This window comes from Nicotiana tomentosiformis, chromosome 11 (assembly GCF_000390325.3).
Source record: "Nicotiana tomentosiformis chromosome 11, ASM39032v3, whole genome shotgun sequence".
In the NCBI taxonomy this organism is placed as follows: Eukaryota; Viridiplantae; Streptophyta; class Magnoliopsida; order Solanales; family Solanaceae; genus Nicotiana; species Nicotiana tomentosiformis.
Genome location: NC_090822.1, coordinates 55214648 through 55234480, shown reverse-complemented (window position 1 = coordinate 55234480; position 19833 = coordinate 55214648). Strand labels below are relative to the sequence as shown.

The 19833-nt window shown below is 38.5% G+C and overlaps 2 protein-coding genes across 2 annotated transcripts; both read left to right on the top strand.

Annotated features, from left to right (window-relative positions):
* The first annotated feature begins 14127 nt into the window (after positions 1-14127).
* On the top strand, positions 14128-14794 carry LOC138901470 (uncharacterized). The gene is made up of 2 exons (XM_070189237.1): positions 14128-14445; positions 14492-14794. Exons 1-2 carry the CDS (start codon positions 14128-14130, stop codon positions 14792-14794), a joined length of 621 nt encoding a protein of 206 aa, XP_070045338.1.
* Positions 14795-15755: 961 nt separating this feature from the next.
* On the top strand, positions 15756-16610 carry LOC138901469 (uncharacterized). The gene has a single exon (XM_070189236.1). It carries the CDS (start codon positions 15756-15758, stop codon positions 16608-16610), a length of 855 nt encoding a protein of 284 aa, XP_070045337.1.
* Positions 16611-19833: the final 3223 nt, after the last annotated feature.

The following is a 19833-nucleotide window of genomic DNA, read 5'->3' as shown; positions in this document are numbered from 1 at the left end:
CACAATCACAATGGAAGTAGATAATACAAGAATACATGGGCATGATCAATGAATGTCAAGTTTCATGCTCCTGAAGTGGTATAAGTAACGCTATGGTGTATGCTTATGCGAGTGTACTAATACAATCCAAGTCAACAAGTAATATTAAAGACATCGAGTGGCTCATTGAAAGCAACACAACAAGTCAAGTAAGGTGCATGACATACACAAGGAAAGTCACACCATCACGCAAATATCATCAACATAATGCCCCATAGCTATCACATAGTATCCCTGGCATAGCCACCTTTATCTCTCTATATTTGGTAACATCATAATAGACACCCTTATCGCTTCGCCCAGACATCTAACATAATAGCAACCCGTACCACTCTAATAGCCATTTGTATCGCTCTGATAGACACTCGTATCACTCTGCCCTGACAATGAAACAATAGCCACCCATATCTCTCTGCACAATCATCAACATTGAGATGCCACCCTTATACTCCGTAACGACAACAGTGAGATGCCACCCTTATGCTCCGTATAACAACAATCAATCCGCACAACAAATTCACATGTGATAACAATACAAAAACACCACATATAACCTTGTACCACAAGTGCCCATAGGCCACAACCTCTTAACAAAAACAATACCAATATCACCGCAACAAATAGCCCACAACTCAAACACGATGTGTACAAAATCTCAATAGCAACATAATGAACGGGGAAAATAACTCGACGAATGTACAATATCTCGTTAAACAAAAACTTCAACTAAAACATGTTAATGACTTTTGACAACTTCAATTAACTGCTTAAAAATAAACTCAAAAAAAATGAAGATATTTCCATGAAATGACAAACATCGAATTCTAGTGTATGACATAAGATAACAACGAAAGAGATGACATGAACTAGCAACTAGGTATAAATGCATGAGAATAAACTGGCAACGAAATGATATCATTTAATAACAATTTCAATTAAGAATAACTCAATAATAAAGGAAGTCACATAATAATAAAGGAGTTAACAACTTCAAATAAAGCACATAAGAGTAAACTTGATAAGTAAAAGATATGACACCTCCTTACTATTTCAAATAAAACATGTGAGAGCAAACTTGACAAATACAAGATATAACATGTGCTAACAACTTCAAATAAATACATGAAAGAAGCCTACAAATCTAAACCGGTCAATTTTCACATATATATCCGAGTACACACTCGTCACCTTGCGTACACGTCTTTCACATAATTCAAATAATACAATAAATCTCAAATCCAAAGGGGTAGTTACCCCACACAAAGTTAGGCAAAATACTTACCTCAATGAAGGTAAATCAATACTCTAAAATGACTTTCTCGGGTAAAATAACCTCCGGAGGGTTCAAATCTAGAAAAAAAAAATATCATAAATAAAAGCATAGGAAACAATTTAAAATAATAAAACTTTGATTTTTAATGAAAACCAACAAGTCAACCAAAAACGTCAACCCCGAGCCCGAACCTCGAAACCCGACAACTCACAAAATCAGAACACCCATTCCGATATGAGTCCAACTATACAAGAAATTATCCAATTCCGACATCAAATCGGCCTTCAAATCATCATTTTATATTTTAGCAAGTTTTTACAAAAATCCTCAATTTTTCTAATTAAAACTACTAATTAAATGATAAAAACAATAATGGAATCATAAAATATAATGCAATCTGAGTCAAGAACACCTACCCCAATCCAAATGGTGAAAATTTCCTCCAAAATAGCCCAAATCCGAGCTCTCTAACTCAAAAAGTGATAAAATAACAAAAACACTCGAAATAGAGTACTTATAATTTTGCCCAGGGATTTGCACATCGCGATCATGAAAATTGCCACGCGATCGCGAACAAGAAACAACTCTGCCCCACAAAAGAACTACGCTAATGCGATACCACTGGCGCGAACACGATGCACCTAAACACCTAGCTTACGCAATCGCAAAAGGAACAATGTGAATGCGAAGAACAAGAAACTTGGCCTTCCCAGCATGGTCGTCCACTACGCAACCGCGGACTACTTTACGCGACAACATTGATTCAATAGCCCACAAAAACCCGATCGCGAACCTTACTATGCGAATGCGAATAAGGAATAGTGTCTAGTCACCAAACACCCTACGCAATCATGATTGACTCTTCGCGATCACGAAGAAGGACATCAGACACCAGCAATCAGCAGTCCAAAACATGGAGAAATGGCCTGTTAAACCCGGTCGAGCAATCCTATTAAACCTTTCCTACCCGACTCATTCATAATCCAAAAAGGGATCGCATCACCATTTGTAAAACATGGGAGAGATCAGTTATATAAATATATAGACGTTGCTAATTCATTTTTCCTTATATACATTATGCCATAGTGGAGAATCCAAATTACAACTCGATCCAACGACCAACCCAACATACATACATGACCCACATAAACATCTACGGAGCCTCTAAGGGTCAAAAAGAGCAACATGACAATGCCGGCAATAAGGCCCCCGGCTATACCTCAAAATATGAAAACTTATACAAAAGAAGGACTATATGACCCCTGGGAGAAATGGGGCTCACCAAGACAGCTGTGGGGAGAGAAAGAGAGCACCACTATCTGCGATCAGCACTATCTGCGATGGAACCACCTACATCCATTCAAAGATGTAGCTCCCCCAGCAAAAGGGACGTTAGTACTGTCGAATAGTACTAGTATGTAAGGCAAACACCAATCTTAGTAGAATGAACAGTGAAACAAAGAGAAGGAAGTCATAATAATTAATAAGTACTTCATAGAAATACAAAGAAACACCAAGCAAGTATCACATAATTTCCAATTCAATCTTTCCATCTTTTAGATTAAAAATCTTTAGTGCCAAAGACACAACTCACAATGCCACCATGTTTTTACACGGAGTCCGGTCTCGCCCGACCGGCTAAGCCATCTCAAGTGAGACATATCCATATCCACAATGTAAATCAATAATTCCAACACAAATGCCACCATGTATACAGCATGGCGTCCAAGCTCGGCCCGATCGGCTAAGCCATCTCACTTGAGACATAATCTCTTTCAATTGTTCACTCAATTCACATTTCTTTCCCATCTTTCGTTACATGGCACAAACAACTTCATTTATTAAGTAGATCTTGGCACTTGGGAACATTTTACAATTCAAGTCTTTTCCCTTTTTATCCGTTCAAATAACATCATCATTCATGTCCATAAGTACCATCACATAAGGTATTGCACATATAAGGGAAGGAATATGGAAAATCATAATAACGTTCTCAAGTAGCATGATGACATGGTAAACATCTAAAACAATTAGGGAACATGAATCTTTCAACCCAACACACTAAGGCAAACAAATCTGGTATGATCAAGTCGGAACTTACACCAATTATCCAGACACCAGGAGTTCGATTCTAAGAAGAAGAGAGTTAGCCATACATACCTCAATTGTGCTTCTTTACACTCTACAATTATCCGGAACCCTTAGCAACCTCAATCTATTTTAGCAATATACAAATTGAACCCAAAATTAGGAAAACGTTCATGGTTCTAGTTCACTTTTTATTTTTCCCATACTCTTTATCACATGCATGCAAGATAAACCACCCTCATACTCATGAAGTATCACACTAATACCCTATTATAGCTATGTTTGAAATTAAGAGTTGGGGTGATGAAGTCTTACCTTTTTGGATGAAGAATTTGGTGCTCAACTTGAATATTTCCAATGCTTTAAGTGATGGTTGAAGATCAATTTGATGAAAAATTAGGCCCTCCCTCTAGAACTCTCTCTCTCACTCTAGAAATATCATAAATGAGCTTCATAATAGACTAAATGGGTATTTTAACGGAATCGGGGTCGGGTTTTAAATTAAAAAACTGAATGCCCCGACACAGGTCTACGGTCGCATATGCGACCGCATAATGGTTATGCGTTCCGCAAAGTGACCACAGAAATGGCCCTCAGGGGCCTGAAATTTCGGCCCGGGTATGCGACTAGTATGCGGTCCGCATACTTGTTTTGCGATCGCATAATGCACCGCAGAACTCCCTCCACAAAAATCCAAGAGGGATTATGCAGTCTGTATATCGATTATGCAGTCGCATAATCGAGCCCAAAATTGACCTCAAATTGGCCAAACTTTCTGCTTCATTCTACGGCCATTATACGATCCGCAGAGTGATTTTGCGGCCGCATAATGGGCCGCAGAAATGCGTTCTTCTGTGAAACATTTTCCTCTCAGTCCGTAGGGTATTGTTCAATCCAAAAAGTCGGAACCGCGGCTTGCAAGCTCGCGGTGAAGAATTTCTACTATAATAACTCAGGAATCTATCTTGGCACTACGAAACCCCGAGCTTTTTGGTTAAAATGTGTACGGGTCCTTACAGTTCGATCATTCCACCAAGTTCCATAACATAAAATGGACCTACTAGAGGCCTAAAATCACATCAAAACTGCGAATCGCACCTCAATTCAAGCCTAATGAACTAATGAACTTTTAACTTCTATAACTCGCACCGAATCATATCAAATCAACTTGGAATGACCTCAAATTTTGTATGTAAGTCCAAAATGACACATCAGAGTTACACTAACACTCTGATTTGCAATTCGAACCTGATATCAATAAATGCAACTACTGGTCAAACCTCTCAACCTTCTAAACCTTTAATTTTTTAACTTTTGCCAAAATGTATCAAATCAACCTATGGACCTTTAAATCCAAATCTGGACATATGCATAAGTCCAAAATTACCATACAAAGCTATTGGAATCTTCAAAATACCATTCTGGAGTTGTCTATATAAAAGTTAAATTCCGGTCAACTCTTACCACTTAAGTTTCTAAAACAAGAATCATTCTTCCAAATCAATCCCGAATCATTCGAAAAATGAACCCAACCACACATACAAGTCATAATACACAATACGAAGCTACTCGAGACCTTAATCTACTGAACGGAATGCTATTCTCAAAATAACTGATTGGGTCGTTACATTAACTTTGAATAAAGATTCAAGCGTTATTTACTTGAGTTTCTTGTTTTCTCTTTCAAGATCCATTTTTTTTATAACTTTTATCTCTTTAATTTATAGTATTTCTCCATCCGTGATGATATCACTTTTTAAAGAAGAGACATAAATGCCCATCCAAATACTTCTTTCAGTTATTAAAATCAATTTCTCTCAATAGTAGTGAAATGATAATAAATTGATACGGAATCATATCGAAAAATACGGATAATGCAAAAATACGTGGAATCAAAAAGGATAAAAGATGTTTAAAATAGAGAGAGACAAAAACCTAACTATGAACTAGTTAGACCCCTTGAATTCCTATAATAAACACAAATCTAGAAAGAACAAAAACCACTAACACGGATTAAGCTAAGCATAGAATGCAATTCAAATCCCCTAGAAGATATATCAACTAGAACAATGAATTAACATTCAAATACAAAGATAATCCAAGAGTATGAACATGAAATCATACATGATAAACCTAAAATAGATAATCTAGAAAGCATGGTAAATAAAGAGAAATAAATGATACTATAATCCTCTCAAGGTTTGGTCTTTGTTTATCAATCCATCATCAAAATCTTCCTTTCAAAGTGAGAGGAAGGGACTATTTATACTAGAGTGCTATTCAGGCTAAATAACCAAAATACCCTTAGCTTTATATGACTAGCCTAAATAGCTAAATTGTTAATATAGCCTTCTTAATCTTGACTCCTTTAAAGCACTCCGGTGCTTTGATGTTGACTTGAAAATTATCCCCGTTAAGCGTGCTCATCAGGCATGTATCATCCTCCCTCTCTTAAAAGATATTCATCCTCGAATTTGGACCTTGCAATACCAAGAATGGGGCAAACATAAGTATCCAAGTAAGAGCAAAGTTCTCAATCTTGCACTCAAAAGTAACACTCTTATGATATAACCAAGTGTCATAATTTATAAAGAACATATCTTCAACATAAATGACACAAACTGGACTACAAAAAAAATAATACCCATGGGAAGAATCAAGAGAGTGTAAAGTTCCATGCTTCCAACAAAACCACAATCTTGTAAAACTCTCAATGAACTGCACACTTTTATGGCATAACCAAGTGTCGTAAGAAACAATAAAAAATATACTCTCTAATCCATAGAAAGATACTTTACCATTATAAGAAATAACTCTGGTGTCAAAAACAAACTTTAGTCCCCAAGTATCCACATACTTTCCAACAACAACTTCACATGGCAACTTAAGAGATAGGCCAACATCTTGAATCATCATACAATGAATATCAAAATTCTCAAAGTAAAGAATCACTACCTCAATGGCCTTAGATAAACAGAAGATAAGCATAAGCCAAATGTACGTACCACTTATCCCTCTCAATAGGGATCTGGATAGATATATGACAAGACAAATTGACAAATCTCATCTCATACTGGGTGACTGTCATACTACCCTGCGAAGATACTCAAACTAGCTATGTAGCTCATCTCTCTAAGTATGTGGGATGAAATTTCGCAAGATCAACTGTGAAAACTAAGCCCATATAAGAAGAGGTGATCCTTCTAGTCTACCCATCTCATAAGTCTACCACCACCTCTTGGATGAACCGTGAATATGCAAGATGACTAAATCCACTCCATTCGAATCGACTAGTCCCAAATTGCACATAATCTCATGACAACGTTCCAAGAAGCTTTGGGCATCTTCTGAAGGCACACCACTAAAGTAAAGAGGAGACAACTTCTAGAACCTATCCATCCTTTTCAGCTCATCAGCTAACATCGTGGGCCTAACCTCAAGCTGTGCGACAATAATAGCCTGAACAACCCCCATTGGTAACACTCCTGGGTCTGAGACCCTCGATCCATTTATTTCAGGAGTACGAGCAGCGGGAGTCTGAACGACTCTCCCGGCCTGAGAAACGGCAGGTGCCATAGGAAGGACAACGAAAGTTTAAGTTGTAAGAGTTGAGGAAGGTTTGACTTTTATATAAATAACCTCGAATTGGTGATTTGATGGTTCCAATGTGTTCGTATTGTTATTGTGGACTTAGGCACATATTCATATTTGGATTTTAAGGTTGCTAAGATGTTTTGGCACTATTTGCCAAATGTGAGAAATTTGAAGGTTTGGAGAGTTCCTAATGATGTGATTCTTCGAGTTGAGAAAGAACCAACTGACCAGAATTAAGATCTTGAAATAAAAACGTGGTTTGTGGGCCGATTTCAAGAAATAACGTATCTCAAGTTTTAGGACTCAAAATATAATAATTTAAAAACGAGGTGAAAGAAGGCGATCTGGACTATAAGAATGACTATTTGCTCGTTCAAAATAAGTAAATATTGATGTTGCACCAAATCAATGAAAGTTATGATTCTATGATATCAAAAGAAGGAATTTTGATCAAGAAACGTGTTCTTGGATGATCAAGAAATAAAAACTTCCTAGAGTCACCACTTGGAATCAATTAATATGATAAAGAAATACCATGCGCAATTTAAAACAAGTTAAAGACTAACACCATCTTTATTGGAACCAAAAACAAGGATAAAGAAGATAAAATAAAGAAAAACACTCTATTGCAAATTAGGGCCAACCTCCAAACACGTGAATTGCATTTTACAAGGCAAGAGAACCCTTTATATAGACCCAGAGTCTCTTGTTTAATGTCTATAATTCATATTCTAATAAGGAAATAAAATAACTAAAGACCAGAAAAGTAAAATCCCTATTCTACAAAGAAAAGAAACTAGAATCCTACTAGAAGGAAAATTCTTAACGAATAAAATAAATCCTATTTTAATAAGGAAATAATCTTGACTTCTTGGACTTCTAGCAATTCTTGAAAATAAGTCCATATGCTTGGACTTGAGATTTAAAACATGATCTTGGGAAAAACTAATAAATATAGATTCTTCCTTTTCATCATTCCCCCCTCGTTGAGAAAAACTCGTCCTCGAGTCTAAAGGTTCCATAAATGGCACAAGATTGGCAACATCCATGATTTGGTTGAACTCATATTCACCAGAAACTAAGTTGCACTTTTTTAACTTGTGAAAGAGCTTCATCGTGTTGCAACAAATCTTAGCACGCGGCCGAATTAAATACCACTTTCTCGATGGTAACTTTGTACCAATATTTTGCAATAAACCCTACTAAATATATTTTCAAACACTAATCCACGATCTTAAGTTATTTCCTTTTGATCTTCAAGAATCTTGAATCTCTAAATATTCATGTGGTGCTTATGGGATATGTACAAAACAGTTGAGTTAGTACCACAAAAACCATTAAAAGAATTAAATTCAACTACCTTTGGAGCAAGCTTGGAGATAAAAGTATATGTTGTTTTGATAATTCATTAGCAACAATGTTCCCAAAGAACCAACCGACCAGGATCAAGATCTTGAAATGAAAATGGGGTTTATGGGTGCAGACATATAAAATATATTGGGTCTAATTCATACAAAATTTGGATTAAATTCAATTGGGTTAAATAACTAATTTTTACTTTACAAATTAAATTAATCCATTTTATTATTTTCAAGCCCAAGGTTCATCTCATCTTGAGGCCCATAGTCATGCCATGCGTCAAGTGACATGGCATATCTAGTCAAACTGCAAGCCAACAAGATGATGCCATGTGTTAAATGATATGGCAATCCACGCCAAAAAGCAAGAACCAACCATAGGTCGCCAAGTGGCTAAAATGACAACTCTTAGCCAATCATAAGCAAGCTTATCACATAGCTTGTGAGATAAGTTTGATGACTCACATGAGCCAATCAGAATCAAGTAAGAGAGTTCCTATGCAACTAGATTGTCCATCCTCTGCAACTACAAATAGGAGGTTACATAACTCTCTCGAGACATTCAGAGTTGGAGAAGAGCATTCCACAATTGGTAAAGGCATCCTCAAACAGAGAGATCAATCATCAAGTGCAAAGTTCTTCTACAAAGGACTGGTCAACGGAGTTCTTCCCGAAGATCAACCCAAAACAACAAAGTGTTACTCGATGTTCTTGGAGATTAAATACATCACAATGAGGTCTAAATCGTCCTACATTCGAGAAAGACGCTTCTCAACTCCTTGAATCACGGAGAATTTCATAGAGGAGAATAAAGGGATACAAAGAATTGTACTCATAAATATTTATCAATAAAATTTTTTTTTTCTTGATATTATTTTTTGTCGCAGTTTATTTTTCGTATGACGAAAATTTGTTCGCAACAAATTTTGGCACGCCTAGTGGGACAAATTATGCACTTCATCTCCCATTCTTGCAAGTTGAAAACTACAAACTTTAGATCTATTGCTACAATGGTCTTCCGCAAGTGTGATGCTTCATGCAAAGATGCTACTAGTGCCGTATCCGCTGTGCTCAGTCATGTTTGCCCAATCACTCAAAACAAGTTCAAGGCTAGTGGCTTGGATGGATCCGAATATATGATCTTTTATTGACATCAAAAAGTCAAATTTTTTCTTTTTCTCGGGCAACTTTACCTCCTTAGAGATAGCAAAGAAGAGTAGATCTCATATGCACCCGGAACCGCAATCTCTGGGGGCAACACCCCATTCTCGCCATTTGACGTGCTTTCTCAAACATCCTCAAACCTTTGGTGGATTTGAGGATTTGGTGGATTCTCCTGTTTCAACAAAAGTCAACGCCTTAATGACTGACACAACTAACGTGGATGAAAAGCTTTCCATGATGGAACACACTATAGAAGTCTTGAAGAAATTTATTGAAGATAAAGACATTTAAATCGCTCAAATCATGAACAAATTGGAGGCCTATGCACCTGGAGAGTCGAGTCACGTCCCTCCTCGCTCACCTGGCTCCACCTCACAAAAAACAGCTAGTTAGGAATCATTTTCAAAGTTCAACATTCAAAAGAAAAACTAATCCACTTCAGTTGCGGCATTATCTGTCCAATAACTGCAAGACATGATAACAAACACCATCAAAGCACAATATGGCAAACCATCGCAAAGTTCGTTGTACTACTCTAAGCCTTATACTCAGAGGATTGATTTCTAACCATGACAAACAATTATCATCCACCAAAGTTGCATCAATTTGATGGCAAAGGAAACCCAAGGGAACATATTGTCCACTTTGTCGAGACTTGTAGCAATGCCGGAATGCATGGTGACCTTTTGGTAAAACAATTTATCCGTTCTCTAAAAAGGAACACATTTGACTGGTATATTGACTTGGGTCCCAGGTCCATTGATAACTGGGAGCAACTTGAGAAGGAATTCCTCAATCGTTTTTACAGTACCCGAAGAACTGTAAGCATGATAGAGTTGGTAGGCACCAAGCAAAGGAAGGACGAGCTTGTGGTGGATTACATCAATCATTGGAGGGCGTTAAGTTTGGACTGCAAGGATTGCCTTTCAGAAATATCTACTGTGGAGATGTGCATTCAAGGAATGCACTGGGACCTTTTGTACATCTTACAAGGGATCAAATCGCGAACTTTTGAAGAACTTGCAACGCGGGCGCACGACATGGAGTTAGGCATCACATGCCATGGAAAGGCATCTCCATTTGCTGATCAAAAGGAGTTTAAGAAAAATGTTGCATCAAAGCACCAAACCAAAGAATCTATGGTGGTGAAAGTAACTTCCGTGAATGTCACGCCCAAGAAAAAGGTGAAGGAGGATAAAACCCCAAGTCAATATCCCAAAGAGGAAAAACATCGTCCTACCTTGAAAGAATTAGAGGCGAAGGTTTATCCGTTTCAAGATTCAAATGTACCCACGCTACTTGATGAATTTCTAGCCAAGAAATTCATAGATCTCTCTGAATCAAAAAGGCCTGAGTAAATTGGTAAAATTGGCTATCCAAAATACTGCAAGTATCATCGCGCCATTAGCCACCCTGCAAAGAAATAATTCATCTTAAAGGAGAAAATCATGGTTCTTGTAAGTGAAGGGAAAATCATCATAGATATGGATGAAACAACAGAAACAATCTATGCAAGTGTAGCGCCTAAGGAAAATAAGTGTTCAAGGTTACATAACACGTCAAGCAATGCCTTCTTACAATTCGGAAGTTTTGAGCTCGTTGAAGTTGATCTTCTAAGGAAAACTCTTGAAGGTTCACTAGAGCTAGACAACCACTACAAATACAAAAACGATGAGGGTTGGACTGTAGTCACTCACAAAAAGTGAAAACATCAGGCAGTTTTGAGGCTACGAATTCCTAAGCCAAGAGCGATGATGAGCAATGTGGATAGGCTAAAACCACCAAGAAATATCAAATCTTCTACTAGCAAGTCGATTAACAGTACATTATCGCCGAAGTTCCGAATGCCCATCACATTACATGAATTCTTTCCTGAACAATTCCTTCATGGAGGTCACGTTGGTGCAACTCATGTAGTTTCTAGTACGGATGAAATAAAGGAAAGAGACGATGAGCTTGATCAATTGAATACACAAGAACATCATGACAACAGAAAAGTTATCACATATTGTGCAACAATTTCCTTCACATATGATGACTTGTTGTTAGGGTCTAAGCCACATAACAGACCTTTATTCATTGTAGGGCCCATTCGGGAGCAACATCTCAATCACATACTTGTTGATGACAATTCAGCTGTCAATATCATGCCGAAGATGGTGCTAGAAAAGCTTGGGATCTCTATCGATGAGTTATCATAGATGCTAGAACATCATACAACCTACTGCCTGGACGTCCTTGGATTCATGAAAATGGAGTGGTATCGTCTACTTTACATCAATGTCTGAAGTACAGAAGGGATAGAGAGATAGTCAAAATTGATGCAGACATCAATCCTCTCACTAAGACAAAGTCATACTTTGCAGATGCAAAGTTCTACCTTGATTCTTGTGAATCGAGTGTGGAGAAACCATCATCAGTCAATGAAGCTGATGTAAAGTCAGAAGAAGAAAATGAGGCTCAATGGACTACCACCCAACTGCCTAAGAAGATAATTAAAGAAGTCTCCATTAAGTTATCATCATCTGAAGGTGGCATACAGACAAAGACTGATAAGGAGCATCTAGTTTTTCGCTATGTTCTATGTCGGCATCGAAAGAAAGAGAAACCTTTGTTACAGGAATGTACTCCAAAGAAGCAAATGAGTCCCAAAGATATCCAACATTTGAAGGATCATATGACTGTCCCAGTTGCACAAATCCCATATGTGACTTGTGAGTCTACTAAAGGCAATCTCCAAGCTGATAAATAAAAGGGCACTTTGATCCTAAGGCCTTCATACTGCTTGAAAAGTCTGGTTACGACTTCTCCAATCCATCAAGACTAGGAGAACTCAAAGACGAATTCACTAATGAAAAAATACACGGGCTCAATGAGTCCAAATTGAAGTTGAGAAAGCAAGGGCACTACGTCGCCACTCTATACTTTGGGTTGAGCTTCAGTTTGGCAGAACCTCTTCGAATTTAATCTAAGAGAAGCAAATAGATAGCTTCAACACAACACACCTTGGTGGAGGAGATGAAGGAAGTTAAGGGCTTCAGTGTTTGATTTCATTGGAGGCGCAACCCCTCGGGTATCGGTGTTTGAAAGGCTAAGTGACAAAGGTGAACGTGTATCTTCCAAACATCTAAAGGACGTTTCTACTACCTCGAAGACCTCCGTCTTTTGTCTCTTGGGAACCATAAGGAAGTTACCATCTAGAAAGATACTGTCAAAACACAAAGAGTAAGGCCATGAGGAGTGGGGTCATTTTGATGTTGTTGCTGACAAAGAAATCTGTAGTGCTTTCACATCACGTATGAAGAGGAAGTCTATTTTATCAATATCCATAGATGGTCCACTGAAGGTGCAAAGGAGAACAATTTTTTACAATCGCCAGCCTCGTAAAGAGGTAGAGAAAGAGAAATAAGCCATGCTAAACATCCAAGGAAGTCAAAGAGAAAAGTCCGACTTTGTGGAAACATCTTATCACATAACTATGGAAGATAGCCCATACCTTGACGTTGATGATGAAGTACACGAGGCTCCCCTTCAACTAGAAGATGCGGGCAATCAACTGGGGATGAGCTTAAGGAACTCAATTTAGGCACTCCGGAAGATCCATGCCCCACCTTCATTATTGCGCTAATTACGCCTTGGGAGGAGGAGGAATACTTCAAGTTATTGACCGAGTACAAAGATGTCTTCGCTTGGTAGTATAAAGAAGTGCTTGGACTTAGTCCTAAGGTAGCTGTTCATCATTTAGGGATCAAAAGTGGAGCACGCCCTATGAAGCAGTCACAAACCATGTTTCGACCCGAGCTAGTACCACAATTAAAGTTGAAGTCAAAAAGCTCATCGAGGTGAGGTTTATTTGACAGGTCAAGTATCCATCATGGATATAGAATATTGTACATGTCAAGAAGAAAAAATGGTCAAATACGTGTTTGTGTTGATGTTTGAGACCTAAACAAGGCATGTCCGAAAGATGACATTCCGCTACCAATTATTGAACTCATGGTTGACGCTACAACATGGCATGAAGCTATGTCATTCATGGATGGGTCCTCTGGATACAATCAAATCAGAATGTCTCCAAAAGATGAAGAGTGTACTACTTTCCAAACTCCAAAAGTGATATACTGCTACAAAGTGATGCCCTTCGGTCTGAAGAATGCTGGTGCTACTTACCAACGCGCGATGCAAAACATCTTTGACGACATGCTTCATAAGAGGGTTGAATGCTATGTTGATGATTTGGTGGTGAAGACGAACAGTAGGCATTACCACCTTGAAGACCTTCGAATGGTTTTTGAAAGGTTAAGAAAATTTGACCTGAAGATGAATCCACCCAAGTGTGCATTTGGAGTTACCTCAGGAAAGTTTCTTGGCTTTATTGTATGTCATCGTGGAATTGAAGTTGATCCCGAAAAGATTGACACCATTCAGAAAATGCCCGAGCCAAAGAACTTGAGGGAGCTTCGAAGTCTCCAAGGAAAGTTGGCATTCATCCGGAGGTTCATCTCTAATCTAGCCGGAATGTGTCAAACCTTGAATCATCTATTGAGGAAGGATATCCCTTTTTATTGGGATCAATCATGTCAAAATGCTTTTGAAAACATCAAAAGATAAATGCTGAATCCACCTGTGTTAGGGGCACCAATGGTTGGGAAGTCGTTGATACTCTACATTGCAGCACAAGAACGCTCACTTGGGGCACTACATGCTCAAGAGAATGATATAGGAAAGGAACAATCCTTGTACTACCTCAGTCGAACTCTGATAGGAGCTGAGTTGAACTACACGCCTGTTGAGAAAATATACTTAGCATTACTTTATGAAATAAAGAAACTATATTATGAAGTATGCAGCATCAAACTCATCTCTCGAGCAGATCATGTAAAGTTCATGATGACTCGACCTGTTCTTTCTGGAATGCCTAGCAAGATGGTCCATATTATTTAACCAATATGAGATCACATCCACACCTCAAAAGGCTGTGAAAGGACAAGCACTCGCCGATTTTCTTGTTGATCACCCTCTTCTGGCGGAATGGGAGCTTTCTAATGAGTTTCCAGATGAAGACATTTTGTTCGTTGAAGAATTGCTACCATGGACAATGTTCTTTGATGGATCTGCACATCGTACCGGTGTAGGGGTAGGTGTTGTGTTGATCTCTCCCGAAAGACAAGTTTTTCCATTCTCTTTTGTTTTAGGTGAAACATGCTCCAACAATGCTGTAGAGTACCAAGCTTTGATAGTCGGTCTTGAAATGGAATTAGACATGAAGATTCTATAGTTGGAGATATACGACGATTCTAAGCTGATCATCCACTAACTTTTGGGGATTTACGATGTAAAAAAGGAAGATCTTTTCCCATACCACCAATATGCTTCTTGTTTACTCGAAAGTTTCGACCAAGTGTTCTTAAACCACGTCCCAAGAGAAGAAAATTGCATGACTGATGCTTTGGCTAACTTGGCCACGATGATGGCACTTGGAGAGAATGAGTCAACAAAGGTAACATGTGTGTCATCGATGGGTCATTCCTAGACTTCTTGATCTTCAAATTAACGAAAGTCATCACACGTCCGTTCGGGCGATTGAAGAAGAGGTTTGGAGGAAACCATTGAGAGAGTACCTTGAACATTGAAAGTTACCTGAGGATCCGCGACAAAGAACATACATCAAGCGAAGGGCACCATGATTCATATTCTATAAGGGGACATTATTTCGCCTCTCTTTTGAAGGACTATTCTTGCGAAGTCTTGACAAAGAAGAAGCCCACCAAGTGATAGAGGAAGCACATTCGGGCTCATGTGGAGCACAATAATCTGGTCCTAAGCTCCATTTTTGCATCAAGATGATGGGCTATGGTTAAAGATTGCATGGAACACGCCAAAAGATGTCAAGTGTGTCCATTCCATGCCAACTATATTAACCAACTTCCAGAGCCTCTCCATCTAACTATAGCTTCATGGCCTTTGATGCATGAGGACTTGACGTTGTTGGGTCGCTTCCAAAGTCATCAAAGGGACAGATGTACATATTGGCTACCACAGACTAATTCTCTAGATGGGCTGAAGCTGTTTCACTCAAGGAAGTAAAAAAGGAAACTGTTGCCAATTTTATCAAGTCGAACATAATTTTTAGGTACAACGTACCAAGATACATAATCATTGATAATGGAACACCATTTTACCACAAGCTCGTGAGGAGTTTATGCAAGAAATTTGGTTTTAGGAAACATAAGTCTTCAATGTATAATGCACCTGCCAATGGCCTTGCTGAAATTTTGAACAAGAGGCTTGGTAACCTTTTGAAGAACATTGTTGTAAAGAACAAGAGAGACTGTCATGAGAAAATTGGTGAAGCTTTGTGGGCATACCAGACAACCTTTAGAACTGCACCATTTTACAACAAGCTCATAAGGAGTTTATGCGCGAAATTTTGTTTCAAGCAACATCAGTCTTCAATGTATAATGCACCCGCCAATGGCCTTGCTGAAACTTTGAACAAGACGCTTAGTAACCTTTTGAAGAAAGTTGTTGCAAAGAAAAAGAGAGATTTTCATGAGAAAATTGGTGAAGCTTTGTGGGCATACCAGACAACCTTTAGAACTGCACCATTTTACAACAAGCTCGTGAGGAGTTTATGCGCGAAATTTTGTTTCAAGCAACATAAGTCTTCAATGTATAATGCACCTACCAATGGCCTTGCTGAAACTTTGAACAAGACGCTTAGTAACCTTTTGAAGAAAGTTGTTGCAACGAACAAGAGAGATTGTCATGAGAAAATTGGTGACGCTTTATGGGCATACCAGACAACCTTTAGAACTACTACACAAGCAACTCCTTACTTGTTGGTGTATGTAGTAGAAGCAGTCCTTCTGTTGGAGCAACAAATTCTATCATTGCGGATCGCAATCCAAGGACTCATGTCCGAAGAGAATGCTCAACTTTGCCTAGTAGATTTAGAGGCATTTGATGAGAAAAGATTGCAAGCGCAACAAAAATTGGAGTTCTATCAAGCTCAACTAGCTAGACCCTTCAACAAGAAAGTTCATTCTAGTGGGAGACTCAGTCCTAGCTGTTCGAACACCCATATTCCTTAGCTAATGCATAGGCGACAAGTTTACCTCAAAATAGGATGTGCCATATGTTGTGAAGGAAGCCTATTCAAATGACGCATACAAAATCATTAATAAGGATGGTCTCAGAGTTGGTCCAATCAACGGAAAGTTTCTGAAGCAATACTTCCCATGAAAGTCATCTACGCTCCTCAACGTACGAGCCTAAACTGTAAGTCATGATGCTCCTTGATGCATGAGCCTAAACTGCACGTTGCTATACTCCTGGCCCGCATGAGTCTAAACTGTGTATGGCCAAAAAAATAAAAAGAAAGTCTGCTAGGTTGAAAACCTCGGAAGAGGCGGCCTAGGCAAAAGTGACAAAAAAAGAACCAAAAAACAAACTCATCCCTCAGAACTATGTTATGACTTGATCCTCTTCACCGAGGTACATAGGCAGCTTAGACTTTCATTCTAAGTTCAGTCGCATGAGTTTAAAAAGAAAAAGTTTGGCTTATGGGATCATCACACTAACTCAATCCAAATGTGGAGGCATATATAAATGAGGAAAAGAAGACAATTAGCGTTGAAGTATAAAAGATATTTTATTGCTTCAATGATACAAAATTGATACATCTAAAAGTGTAGAGACAAAAGGGATTAGATGTTTTCCTATACAAAGGCCTAAGTCATGAAAATGATCGTAAACTAGGCTTTGTTTTCGACTCGTCTTGAATGCTTCTTCCAAGTCCATATGATATCTACATGTTTAATACACTATCCTCAATGTACGCGTATCGCATTCAGTAGTTGTGATGATCTCTTGACCACATATCTTATTGTTAGGCCTTGTGCATGATAGTTTGTTTCTCTTGTGCAAGTATTGGTTGAAGGTCCCATACACGAGAAATCGTCTCTCTTGAAAAACCTTCACTCACCATGAGAGCCGCCATTGACGAACTTCAAGAGTGTGAATAAATCAAGTGCAACAGTTGGTGAAGGGGTGGATCCGCATTTTGAATGACATCTCAGATTGATATCTGGACCCCTTTGAACTTCTTTGCGAGTATGCAAAAGAAATAAATAAAGAGATAAGATTTGTGAAGCATGATAGCTAAAGTTACTACATGCAAAACTGTAAAGTCAATTTCAAGAGAAAAAAATAACTTTCGTAGGACAACTCAGAGAGCATAGAGCTGGAGAGCGAGCTCAACGGACAACAAGATCAATTTTGGAAAACTACAACAATCCATCTAGAAGACGTTCCGCCCCTAACATTTTATATGTTGTAGATTTAGATGTCTAATTTTCAACAACACAAACCATTTGCGATTTGGAGGCTCCTAGCTTAAGATACAATTTTTGAGTCGGGACCATACAAATCTGAAAGTTTACTGCAGCTAGGTCGTATTTTGAGCATTTTATGTTTCAAGTCCAAAAGGATTTTTTCCATGAAATTCATAAGAGATTCTCTGTGAGTTTACTTTCTAACGGCACAAACGGATAGCAATTTGGAGTCTCCTAAATTGATATATAAATTTTTCCACTGGAGCGCGCAAAGCTGAAAAGTAGAAAGGTAGACGTCTAGATAAAATTCAAGAAATTTCTGCGGCCAATCTGGAAGGAATACTTCTGTGATATTTTGAGGATTTTCTTATCTCTAAGGCTTCTTTCCCGTGGCATAAACGGCTTGTGATATTGATGTTCCTATCCCAAGATATAATTTTCTTTATCTAGAGTGCGTAAATCCGGAAATCAAGTGCGGCAGATGTCTACAACAACTTTAAAATATTATTGCGGGCGTTCTAAAATGATTTTGCCCTGGTATTTGCAGATATTGTGATTTTTCGAAGTTTCTTTCCAACAGTATAGATGGTTTGCGATTCCGACACCCGAAGCTCGAGATATGAATTTCTCGATGAGAGTGCACAAAGTTGAAAAGCAGCAAAGCAGACATTAGGAGCAACTTCAAAATAATATTGTGGCCAATCTAAAAGGGGTTCTGCCTCAATATTTTCAGGTTTTCAAGGCTCAAACATTTCTTTTTGATGGCACAAATGTCTTGCTAATTGGACGTTCCTAGTTTGAGTTATGTACTTTCCAATGACAGCATGCAGTGCTGTGAAGTCGAAATGACACACTTGTGCATCGCCTTCAAAAGTTCATTCCTACTTGTCCTGATGGAATTTGGCCTAATATTTTGGATATGTCACTGTCGTGCAAATTTTAATTTTGTAGAATAAAGCGGATTGCAGTTTTGACACTCCTAGTCTACGATACGATTTTTCTTAATGAGAGCATGAAATGCTATGAAGTCAAAGCAGCAGACATGCGCCAGGTGCTTGCTTACCAAAGTTGGAAAGGCCTACTCCAGTTGTCTTCCTCGTCAGCCTGCAATGACACGATGTGGTACATGTTGCGCTTGCCAATGAAGGAATATGGTCTCTCTAAGCCTCCAAGAGTAGGGATTTCATCGCCGAGTTTGAAAGGACACTTCTCTCTCGCCAAGCCGCAATAAAGAGATGAGTGGTTCGCTAACAATGCATCTTCCTAGGGATATCAAGATCATTGGAACTCTTTCAAAATCATGCAAAAAAAATATTTTGAAAGTCCTCAGTGCCAATAGCACGACGTATTAGCAGCACGACACTTCAGATTCACTAATAAATATCGATACAGGCGACATGAAGTTTTTGATTTCACATGGTTGATTGGTGTCGACGGTTCAAAGCTCAGTTCACAATTAAGTATCAATATTGATGACAAGATGCTTAATTCTACATAAGCCTTACTGGTATCTTCTTGTAGAGTACTGTATGCTTCTACGTGTGATTCCTGCTGGTTGGGTTTGTTAACGACAATAGACGCATTCGGTGCACTAACTGAGACTTTTTGCTTTCAGACCAATGCTTCATGGGATATAGCTGATTTCGTTTAGTGGTTTTGCTACTTCATGAATACTTCTCCACAGCCCACGTTCTAAGAAACGAAAAGAAGAAAAAGGGTTAGCATGAGTAACAAAGAGTTTGATTAAAACTAATCAGCATGGAAAGGGGAGTTAAAATTGGGGAGCCTCATTAATCTCTAGCGTCGACCATGAGTTAGGTCGTTTAGTATCCGAAACCAGAAGTTCCACCAGCCACGTGCAAGAAAAAAAGACAATGGCATGGAGCTTTCACTCCGCAACAAGAACCAGTGGCAATGACACGACGCTTCAATGCAGATGGTGAGCATTGTGACGTGCACTTCTCAGTCAAATCTCGATGGA

Bases quoted from the DNA above. Each gene is read 5' to 3' on its own strand.
- LOC138901470 (XM_070189237.1), top strand. From the start codon at position 14,128: ATGCTGAATCCACCTGTGTTAGGGGCACCAATGGTTGGGAAGTCGTTG. The intron at 14,446-14,491 runs GTCCATATTATT...ACACCTCAAAAG, and splicing joins CTGGAATGCCTAGCAAGATG to GCTGTGAAAGGACAAGCACT.
- LOC138901469 (XM_070189236.1), top strand. From the start codon at position 15,756: ATGTATAATGCACCTGCCAATGGCCTTGCTGAAATTTTGAACAAGAGG.